At 41.6% G+C, this 12,199-nt stretch overlaps 1 protein-coding gene across 1 annotated transcript in view; it reads left to right on the top strand.

Annotated features, from left to right (window-relative positions):
* The window catches only part of adamtsl2 (ADAMTS like 2), a 241,285-nt gene that overhangs the window by 54,002 nt on the left and 175,084 nt on the right, over positions 1-12,199 (top strand). Inside the window, exons 6-7 of the mRNA XM_087998112.1 lie at positions 1,083-1,228; positions 1,311-1,434. Coding sequence (XP_087854238.1) covers positions 1,083-1,228; positions 1,311-1,434 — 270 coding nt within the window. The remainder of the gene's footprint in view (positions 1-1,082; positions 1,229-1,310; positions 1,435-12,199) is intronic.

Genomic DNA, 12,199 nt, shown 5'->3' with positions numbered 1-12,199 from the left:
GAACCAGAGGACATAGTTTAAAAATAAGGGGTAGGCCATTTAGAACAGAGTTGACGAGAAACTTCTTCACCCAGAGAGTGGTGGATATATGGAATGCTGTGCCTGAGAAGATAGTGGAGGCCAGGTCTCTGGATACTTTCAAGAAAGAGATGGATATAGCTCTTAAAGATAGTGGAATCAAGGCTTATGGGGATAAGGCAGGATCAGGATACTGATTTTGGATAATCAGCCATGATCGTAATGAATGGTGGTTCTGGCTCAAAGGGCTAAATGGCCTACTCCTGAACCTATTGTCTATTGACTACTGGTAAGTACAAGATGGTGTAAGAGCACTGCAGTAGAGATATGGTGCAAACTTAAGGTGAACAGTGGCAAATTGTGTGAAGAAACTTGGTGGAGCTGGAAATCATCCATGAATCTCCCTGAAAATAGCATTTAGAGCTGAATTTTGTCAAAAACCAGCAATGTGCACAATGTTTGTGTAGGGACAGATAAAATTGAAATGGACTAGAAATAATTTTTTTTTAATATATATACGGTATCTTGGAAATGATTGCACGAGTTTTTACAATTTCATAAAAAGTTGAATAGTACATTTGAAAATTATTTTCGTGTAGATTTCTCTTTAACTTCTAAACATTTTATTTGTGACAAAATACATTGTTTGCTATCAATGTTAAATACCTATACCCTTCACTTGGGGATTAGTTCTACTTCCTGATTCCCACTTCCAGCATAGCAATCTGGTCCCATATCTGTGCTTTCAATTCTCACTGTCTGGAAGATGGTAAGGGAATAAATCTGAGTGGGTTAACAAGCGAGACCGTACTGAACAAAATGGGATAATTTTTTTAGAACACTTCAAGTGAAGTTAGCTAATTCATGGCTGTAATGCAAAATGAAGAGGACACTGCTTCTGTCTTTGTCATTCTTCCTTCAACCATAATAGATACTGATGATTTTTATTATTACTGTTTTGTGGATCTTGTTTAGAAAATTTTACATTTTTAAATATGAAGTGCTTTGGAATTTTTGTATCATAAGAAATCATTATATAAATTCAAGTTGTTTATTTCTTGCAGATGATTATGTGCACATTTCAAGCAAGCCTTGTGATCTTCAGTGTACTACAGCAGATGAACAGAGACAGCTAATGGTCCCAGCACTGGATGGAACATCTTGTAAATACAGGGAATTCCGAGGAGTCTGTGTAGCTGGCAGATGTGAGGTTGTGACAATAATCTGCATAGATGTGTGTTAGATTTCTCAAATCTTATTGATTCTTGTTTCACATTCTCTATGCTCTGCAGCCCATTGGATGTGATGGGGTGCTCTTTTCCACCCAGACTCTCGACAAATGTGGTGTGTGCCAGGGCAATGGAAGCAGCTGCATTAGAGTTACTGGCAACTACAGGAAGGGAGCAATCTACCTGGGTAAGAGATGTAATGTACAGGAGTAGGTCATTTGGTCCTTCAAATTTGCTCTGCCTTTCAACAAAATTTCAACAAAGGCTGATCACCTACTTCATCATCCAGCAGTATCCTTAAATCGCTTATTTCCCACAGTACAAATCTGTCAATCTCTATCTTTTTAATATACAGAATGAATGTGCATTCACGGGTCCCTGAGATGAAGAATGCCAAGAGTTCGCCACATTTTGAGTGAAAAAGTTTTTTCATTGCAGTGCTAAATGACTGAAGCTTTTGTTTTGAAATCGTGATTCCATCTTTTAGATGAGAGGGCTAGAAGAAACATGTTGTGGGATTCAAGGAACTTTGGCAAATTAGATCCACAATTGGCTGAACAGCAGGAAGCAGAGGGGGAACGGTTGAGGTGTCTTTTTTACTGAGTGAAAGTCTGTGTCTACTGAGGTCCCACAGGGATCAATGTTGGGGCCCTTGCTGTTTGTGGCATATATGAATGATTTATACTCTAATATGAGAGGGTTGATCAAAGATAATACAAAAGTTAATTGGATGCTAAATAGAAGATAGCCTTACACTGCAAGAGGATATACATGGGTTGGTCAGATGGACTGATAAATGGAAAAGGGAATTCAATCTGGATAAGTGTAAGATGGTGCACTTGGGCAGGACAAACAAGGCAAAGGAATAAATGAAGAAGAGTGGGACACTGGGAAACACCAAGGATCGGAGAGATCTTTAGTGTGCATGTACACATGTTCCTTAAGGTATCAGTGTAAGTGGACAATGTGGTGAAGAAGGCAGATGAAATACTTAGCTTTTTTTTTGTAGAGGCAGAATTTAAGACTAGGAAGGTTATGCTGTAACTGCATAAATCATCGATTTAGATCACCGCTGTATAGTGTGCAGTTCTGGAACCCCGCATTACACAAGGGATTTGATAGCATTAGAAAGGGTACCGAGAAGATTTACCAAGATGTTACCTGGGTTGGAGAGTTTCAGAGATTGGACAGACTGAGGTTATTTTCATTTAGTGTAGAAGATATTGAGAGGGGACATGATTGAAATGTGTAAAGTTATAAGGAGCATGGATAGGGTAGAGATGGAGAAGCCTTTCCCTTTTGATGGAGGGATCAATGACCAGTGGTCAAAGATTTAAAGATAAATAGCAGAAGGTTCAGAGAAAAAGGTTTAGGGAACTGACTGCCTGTAAGGATGGAAGAGGCAGAAACCCTCGTCATATTGAAGTATTTAGATGTGCATTTGTAATGTCAAGGCATACAAGTGCTGGGACATGGCATTAGAATAATGAGGTAATTGTTTTTGACCAGCAGGGACACGATGAGCCAGAGGTCCTTTTTTGTGTTGTAGATCTCTGACTCTGTCTGAGAAGCAAAACAAGCAATAAATTGGATAGTAAAGTCACAATACAAAATTTGTTCAGCAACAAGAAACACTCTGTACAAATAGTCACTTTGTTACAAAGCTTGAGTATTAATGAAAAAATACTTTTTAAAGCTATTGTCTTGCACTTACATAGAACATTAGAAGAATACAGCGCAGTACAGGCCCTTCGGCCCTCGATGTTGCGCCGATCCAAGCCCACCTAACCTACACTAGCCCACTATCCTCCATATGCCTATCCAATGCCCGCTTAAATGCCCATAATGAGGGAGAGTCCACCACTGCTACTGGCAGGGCATTCCATGAACTCACGACTCGCTGAGTAAAGAACCTACTCCTAACATCTGTCCTATACCTACCCCCCCTTAATTTAAAGCTATGCCCCCTTGTAATAGCTGACTCCACACGTGGAAAAAGATTCTCACTGTCGACCCTATCTAAACCCCTAATCATCTTGTACACCTCTATCAAGTCACCCCTAAACCTTCTTTTCTCCAATGAAAACGACCCCAAGTGCCTCAGCCTTTCCTCATACGATCTTTCTACCATACCAGGCAACATCCTGGTAAACCTCCTCTGCACCCGTTCCAGTGCCTCCACATCCTTCCTATAGTATGGCGACCAAAACTGCACACAATACTCCAGATGCGGCCGCACCAGAGTCTTATACAACTGCAACATGACCTCAGTACTCCGGAACTCAATTCCTCTACCAATAAAAGCCAGTACGCCATATGCCTTCTTCACCGCACTATTTACCTGGGTGGCAACTTTCAAAGATCTGTGTACATGGACACCAAGATCCCTCTGCTCCTCCACACTGCCAAGTATCCGACCATTAGCCCAGTACCCCATCTTTTTGTTACTCTTACCAAAGTGAATCACCTCACACATAGCTACATTGAACTCCATTTGCCACCTTTCTGCCCAGTTCTGCAGCTTATCTATATCCCGCTGTAACCTGCCACATCCTTCCTCACTGTCAACAACTCCTCCAACTTTTGTATCATCCGCAAACTTGCTCACCCAACCTTCTAACCCCTCTTCCAGGTCATTTATAAAAATGACAAACAGCAATGGTCCCAAAACAGATCCTTGCGGAACACCGCTAGTGACGGCACTCCAAGATGAACCTTTGCCATCAACTACTACCCTCTGTCTTCTTCCAGCCAGCCAACTCCTAATCCAAACCTCCAACTCACCCTCAATGCCATACCTCCGTATTTTTTGCAGTAGTCTACCATGGGGAACCTTATCAAATGCCTTACTAAAATCCATATACACCACATCTACCGCTTTACCCTCGTCTACCTCCTTAGTCACCTTCTCAAAGAATTCAATAAGGTTTGTGAGGCACGACCTGCCCTTCACAAAACCATGCTGACTATCCTTGATCACATTATTCCTATCCAGATGTTCATAAATCCTATCCCTTACAATTCTCTCTAAGACTTTGCCCACAACAGAAGTGAGACTCACCGGTCTATAGTTACTAGGGTTATCCCTACTCCCCTTCTTGAACAAGGGAACCACATTTGCTAGCCTCCAATCTTCTGGCACTACTCCTGTAGACAACGAGGACATAAAAATCAAGGCCAATGGCTCTGCAATCTCCTCCCTTGCTTCCCAGAGAATCCTAGGATAAATGCCATCAGGCCCAGGGGACTTATCTATTTTCACCCTTTCCAGAATTTCTAACACCTCTTCTCTACTTATCTGGACAATTTGCAAGAAATATCAATGGAAAGGAATTTCTTTATTTTGTGAAATGTGTTTTCAGCAATACTGTGTGTAGTAAACACTTGCTTATTGGACTGGAGGAATGTATACAGTAGAATTCTCCAAGCATTCTTCCTTTCCTTCATTATTTATTAATGATTTAGACATGCACGTATAGACCACAATTTCAAAATTTGTGAATGGCACAAATCTGTTTTGAACAGTGAAGAGGATAGTAATAATCTTCAAGAAGATTTAAGCAGCTTGATGGAATGGCAAATAACAGCCAAATTTAATTTAATGTAGAAGAGTGTGAATTGATTCATTTTAGAAGAACAAGGAGAGATACCAATATAAAATAAAAGGGGTAATTCTAAAGAACTTGCAAGAGCAGAAGGCCTTGTGGGTATGGGGTGTGAAATGTTGAAGGCAAGTTAAGTGATAAAGTGTTTGAATTTTAGCTTCATAAATATGAGCAAAAGTACAAAAACAAGATCATGATAAGCCTGGCTGAAACATGGGCTTTGCCTCAACTGGAGTGTTCTTTTCTGTATTGGCTAGCAAAGATATAAAGGCATTAGAGAGAGTGCAGAAAAGGTTTGTATGAATGGCTCTGGGAAAATGAAATGCAATTATATGAAAAAGTAAGAAGAGCTAGGGCTGTTTAACTTGGAGAAAAGAAGAGTTGAGGAGATTTGGCAGGTATTCAAAATAATGGGAGGTCTGCATAGAACAAATAGGGAGGAAATTTTTAGGGGTCTTATTGACTTGGGTGGGATTTGTGGCAGAATTGGATGAGAAGTCCAGCAAGGCCTATCTTGATCCTGGGGACCTCCACTATACCTTTCATTTTTTTGCAAATACAAAGGTGAGTTTCTTGTTAGACAATGGCAAGTTGCCAATTAAAGGAGAGTTTTTTTTGGTTAAGTGGCTTACTAACACCATAACTGGCCTTATTTTTAATGAGCTTCCTATCTTGTCAAATGAGCAGATCAAACTGGACATCTAGAATTCTTGATTGGAAGTCAGTATAGGTACCCGGCAACTTCAACTTGCCACTTGCTCCAAATGATCTCCATGTTGGACACTGGGCACCAATGTTTCAGGTGAACTCCATGGACACTGGTCACAAACATTGGCATTTGATATGTGCCATCTTTTAAAAACCCATAAGGTACGTCTCCAATCCCCTTTATAGTTTTTATCTGCATTTTGATGCTGCACCTCGGGTTGTACTAGCAACTGAAATTCTTTTAGTCAGTGGATCTAAAGAAGGGGAATTCATGGAATGCTTACAGGATGGCTTTTTGGAACAGCTTGTCATGGAGCCCACAAGAGAGCAGGCTATTCTGGACCTCGTGCTTTGCAATGAACCAGACTCTATAAAAGATCTTAAAGTAAGGGAACCCTTAGGAAGTAGCGATCATAATATGGTAGAGTTCAGTCTGGAGTTTGAAAGGGAGAAGGCAAAATCGGATGTAATGGTGTTACAGTTGAATAAAGGTAATTATGAGGGCATGAGAGAGGAACTGACTAAAATAGACTGGAAGCAGAGGCTAACTGGGAAGACAGTAGAGCAAAAATGGCAGGAGTTTGTAGGTATAATTGAGGACACTGTACAGAGGTTCATTCCCAAGAAAAGAAAGATTAACCGGGGAGGGACTAGACAACCTTGGCTGACAAAGGAAGTCAGGAAATGTATTAAAGAAAAAGAGAGATCCTATAAAGTGGCTAAGAACAGTGGGAAATCAGAAGATTGGGAAGGATACAAAAGCAAACAGAGGACAACAAAGAGTGTAATAAGAAATGAGAGGATCAAATATGAAGGTAGGCTAGCCAGTAATATTAGAAATAATAGTAAAAGTTTCTTTCAATACATAAGAAACAAACGACAGACAAAAGTAGACATTGGGCCACTTCAAACTGATGCAGGAAGCCTAGTGATGGGAGATAAGGAAATAGCAGGAGAACTTAACAAGTACTTTGGGTCAGTTTTCACAGTGGAAGACATGAGTAATATCCCAAAAATTAAAGGGTGTCACGGGGCTGAGTTGAGTATGGTTGCCATTACGAAAGAGATAGTTCTAGAAAAGTTTAAAAAGTCTTAAAATTGATAAATCTCCTGGCCACGATGGGATACACCCTAGAGTTCTGAGAGAGATGGCTGAGGAAATAGCAGAGGCATTGGTTGAGATCTTTCAAGAGTCACTGGAGTCAGGAAAGGTCCCGGATGATTGGAAGATGGCTGTTGTAACCCCCTTGTTCAAGAAAGGATCAAGGCAAAAGATGGAAAATTATAGGCCAATCAGCTTAACCTTGGTTGTTGGTAAAATTCTAGAATCCATCATTAAGGATGAGGTTTCTAAATTCTTGGAAGAGCAGAGTCTGATTAGAACAAGTCAACATGGGTTTAGTAAAGGGAGGTCATGCCTGACAAACCTGTTGGAATTCTTTGAAGAGGTAACAAGTAGGTTAGACCAGGGAAACCCAGTGGATGTGGTCTATCTATACTTTCAAAAGGCCTTTGATAAGGTGCCACACGGGAGGCTGCTGAGCAAGGTGAGGGCCCATGGTGTTCGAGGTGAGCTGCTGGGATGGATTGAGGATTGGCTGCCTTAACAGAAGGCAGAGAGTTGGGATAAAAGGTTCTTTTTCAGAATGGCAGCCGGTGACGAGCGGTGTCCCGCAGGGTTCGGTGCTGGGGCCACAGCTGTTCGCATTGTATATTAATGAGTTGGATGAGGGAACTGGGGGCATTCTAGCAAAGTTTGCCGATGATACGAAGTTAGGTGGACAGGCAGGTAGTACTGAGGAAGTGGGGAGGCTACAGAAGGATCTAGACAGGCTGGGAGAGTGGTCCAGGAAATGGCTGATGGAATTTAACATGAGCAAGTGCGAGGTCTTGCACTTTGGCAAAAAGAATAAAAGCATAGACTACTTTCTAAATGGTGAGAAAATTAATAAAGCCAAAGCACAAAGGGATCTGGGAGTGCTAGTCGAGGATTCTCTAAAGGTAAACATGCAGGTTGAGTCCGTGATTAAGAAAGCGAATGCAATGTTGTCTCTTGTCTCAAGAGGGTTGGAATATAAAAGCAGAGATGTACTACTAAGACTTTATAAAGCTCTGGTTAGGCCCCATTTGGAGTACTGTGTCCAGTTTTGGTCCCCACACCTCGAAGGACATACTGGCACTGGAACGTGTCCAGCGGAGATTCACACGGATGATCCCTGGAATGACAGGTCTAACATATGAGGAACGGCTGAGGATACTGGGATTGTATTCATTGGAGTTTAGAAGATTAAGGGGAGACTTAATAGAGACGTACAAAATAATACATGGCTTGGAAAAGGTGGATGCTAGGAAATTGTTTCCGTTAGACGAAGAGACTAGGACCCGTGGACACAGCCTTAGAATTAGAGGGGGTCATTTCAGAACAGAAATGCGGAGACATTTCTTCAGCCAGAAAGTGGTGGGCCTGTGGAATTCATTGCCACAGAGTGCAGTGGAAGCCGGGACGCTAAATGTCTTCAAGGCCGAGATTGATAGATTCTTGTTGTCTAGAGGAATTAAGGGCTATGGGGAGTATGCTGGTAAGTGGAGCTGAAATGCACATCAGCCATGATTGAATGGCGGAGTGGACTCGATGGGCCGAATGGCCTTACTTCCACTCCTATGTCTTATGGTCTTATGGACAAACAGCGAGCTTGTGGAATAAATCCGGCTGTATCACCATCTTGTTCGCTTGCTGTCACAGCAGTCACTCACCCTGAAGCTTGCAGGTCTCTGGCTTGCATTGCTTTTTTTTTTGTGCTTTGCCCCCTCAGCCAGAGATGTCAGGCTAATGTTATTCTGTCTTGATTAAAAACTGAAAGAGCTGCAGATACTGTGTATATTGGAAACAAAAACAGAAGTTGCTGGAAAAGCTCTGCTGATCTGGCAGTAATTATGAAGTGAAGTCAAAGTTATAAAATTTCAGGTCAGGGTTCTGAGGAAGGGTCACCGGACCTGAAACGCTAACTTTGATTTTTGTTCATAGATATTGCCAGACCTGCTGAGCTTTTCTAGCAACTCCTGTTTTTGTTAATATTCTGTCTTGCCTTGCCACTTGGCACAAACATAAAGCCAGGAATCTTGTCATGATTGATTTGTCAGTAGTCATTCAATTTTACAGTACAGAGAGAGGCTATTTGACCTATTGTCTGTACTGGTTTCCGAAAGAGCTACCCAACTAGTCCTATTCTCCAGCTCTATTTCTGTAGCTCTCTAAATTCATCACTTTTCAAATATATATCCAGTTGTCTTTTGAAACTTCATAAGGAATCCACCTGTACCACTCTTCTAGGCAGCTCCTTCCAAATCCTAACAAATCTGAGTAAAAATGGTTTTCCTCCTCTTATTCCTAGCTCTCTTGCTGACAGTCTTGGAATTGTGACTCCTAGTTCCAGACTTACCAAGTAGTGGAAATGGAATATCTTTCTTTACCTTGTCAAAATTGTTCATAATTTCCAACACCTCAATCAGATCATCTTTTAATCTTCTCTACTTTGAGGACAATCAACTGAATTTCTCCAATCTTTCCTTCTATCTAAAATCCTTCATTCCTGGTATCATTCTGGTAAATCTCCTTTGCACTCTCTCCTAGACTTTAACATCATCCCTCCAAATGTGCCCAAAAGTGAACACAGTACTCCAAATGTGGTATGACCAATGATATGTAGAGATGTAGCATCACTTCCTCACTTTTTTTACTGTACTCTTCTGTAATCCTGTAAGACTTCTGAACAACTGTTTCACCTTGTCTTGCCAAGTTCAGATAATTAAGCATCTGAACACTGAGGTCTCTCTGCTCTTGTACTTTTCTTAGAAAGTTGTACCATTGAACCTGTGTATTTTCTTTCTATGTCGTACCAAAATGCTCACCTCATGTTTCTCTGCATTGCAGTGCATTTGGCCAATTTGTCAATTTGAAGTCACATCATTCTAACAGTTCATTGTTCTCCCTAGCTTAGTATCTTCTGCAAATTTAGAGATTTCTTTTCCCTGAACACCCATCTCCAAATCGTTTATATAAATCAGAAAAATTGTCCCAAATTGATCCCTGTGGAATGTCACTTTTAAGTTGTCATCCATCTGAGAAATATCTATCTATAACCACCTTGTTTCCTATTTTTTAGTCACCTTCTAATCCATGCTGCCAATGACCCATCAATCTAACCATGTCTAATTTGCTAACCAACCTGCCATGTGGCAATGTATCAAATGCTTTCTGAAAGTCCAAATATACAACCTGCACCTCATCTCCCTCATTCACTGTCTATGTGCCCTCTTCAAAATAACTCCATTAAATCAAATCTGTCAGACATTACCTGCCCTTGACAAAGCCATGATGACTGTCTAGTATTAACTTCTTTTTCTAAGTGTATATTTACCTTATTCTTCACTATAGCCTCCAATGGTTTTCCCATTGACATCAAGCTGACAGGTTTGTAGCTTCTTGGGTTATCCTTTGCACCTTTCTTAAAATGTCATGTTTGCAATCTTCTGGACGCCAGGATTAATCCAGTGTTCAGAGAGTCTGGAAAATTTCTGTTAACTGCTCCTCCAGTTCCTGGCTTACCGATCTCTGTAATCTAGATGCACCCCATCTCTACCTGGAATGTTGCCGGATGTTTCAGGCTTCTTCTTTATCTATTACTATACAGCTCATTACCAGTTTTCACTTTTTTCCTTTGTGGGCTGTTTTTCTCCTGGAATAGGGGAGAGAGAGAGAGAGAGAGAGAGAGAGACACACACACAGGTATTACAGAAAAAGGAAGTGGGTGACACAGCTGTTACTTTTAGCATAGGTGGGAAGGTGTGACAGTGGGCAGTGCAGGTGATCAGTAGGATTAGTGCTGTTGAAAGTTGAGGTGGGTAACAGCACATGGGAAGATGTTGCACACAATGAGTGAGCATGAGTCTTGGGCGTTAGATACAGCAGAGAAAGAATGAGTTATAAGAGAGAAGCTGGTGTTTTATGGAAGAGTGGAGAAGCTCATTGACCTTATTACTAATCACTGTGCATTCCTCCAGATGGTTTGAGGCTGTTTAGAAACTGGCAGCAGTCTAGAAGCAGGCTGGCATGATCTGGTGTCTACTTCTGGTCCTGGGTGAAAAGTAAGTCCCACCTGTAACACCATCCCATCCAGCAGGACCTCCAGGTTCTTGCTCAGAGAGGCCCCAGGCAATGCTTGTCAGAAACCCAGAATGTTCAGGAGAACTGGGTTCAAATCCTGCCTTCTGTGGAATTTTTATTCAATAAATATCTGGAATTAAGAGTCTAATGACCATGAATAAGTTGTTGATTCAGGAAAACCCATCTGGTTCATTCATTCCCTTTAGGGAAGGAAACTGTCATCTGTTTCCAGTCTGGCTTACACATGACTCCAGACCCATAACAATGTAGTTGACTCTTAATTGCCCACTGGGCAGTTAGGGCGGCACGGTGGCTCAGTGGTTAGCACTGCTGCCCCACAATGCCAGGGACCCGGGTTCGATTCCTGCCTTGGGCGACTGTCTGTGTGGAGTTTGCACATTCTCCCCATGTCTACATGGGTTTCCTCTGGGTGCTCTGGTTTCCTCCTACAATCCAAATATGTGCAGGTCAGGTGAATTGGCCATTCTAAATTGCCCATAGTGTTAGGTGCATTACTCAGGAATAAATATAGGGTGGGGGAATGGGTCTGGGTGGGTTACTCTTCAGAGGGTCAGTGTGGACCTGTTGGGCCAAATGCCCTATTTCCATACACTAGGGAATCTAGGGATGGGCAATAAATGCTGCCTGGCCAGCGATGCCCTCATCCTGTGAATGAATAAAGATACCTGCCACACTGGCTAGCAGTTTCAAGTGGAATGACTCGTTGCTGTCCTAGTAAGTCATACCTGTAGTGCCAGATGACCACTTATGTGCCTGATAGGTGCTAGATAGAAAGAACAAATTACAGCAGATGCTGGAATTTGTACTGAAAACAACAAATGCTGGAATTACAATGGGTCAGGCAGTATCTATGGAGATAGAGGAAGCTATGTTTCGAGTAAAGATGACTCTCTTGAAGAGTCTTCTAGACTGGATATGCAGGGCTTTCTCTCTAGTGTTGGTTTGTCCTGTGTATAATGGCATTTGTTCCCATACTAACTCCAAAATGGAAAGACTTTGCTTATGTGTCAGCAAACTTGGCTATGTTGCCCCCAGTCCCAATGTTCACTATCATTCTTATTTAGTGTGTGGGTGATTTGCTTAAATGCATATTTCCTTTTTTTTATTTGCACGATTACTTCCTTGATATTTCATTGGGAACAACTTGAGCATGGCCAGTGCAGAAAAGTTAGAATTGCTGTATATTGTTTGGAGCTTAGAAAGAACATTGCTTAATTCCCTGATCCGAGCCATTAGTATGAATTGTTTAATTCTTTGGTGAACTGATTCTTATTATGCTGGAATTTCTCAAACAGTGGCAAGGAACCTGTGACAAGAATACCTGCTGCCAGATGTGGGGGAGGAAGTCTATGCTGCACCATAGTTCATGTTAAACTCCTGATAGAGTCACCACCGTAACTAATTAAAAGACTCCAATCGACTTACTGTCCTCTTTTTTTTCCCTTTCTTCCTGA

Source organism: Chiloscyllium plagiosum, unplaced genomic scaffold (assembly GCF_037043375.1).
Source record: "Chiloscyllium plagiosum isolate Xiang-an unplaced genomic scaffold, Cpla_swu_hap1 HiC_scaffold_21, whole genome shotgun sequence".
NCBI classification, from domain to species: Eukaryota; Metazoa; Chordata; class Chondrichthyes; order Orectolobiformes; family Hemiscylliidae; genus Chiloscyllium; species Chiloscyllium plagiosum.
The sequence above is the reverse complement of the archived record's forward strand: the minus strand, read 5'-3'. Positions and strand labels throughout refer to the sequence as shown.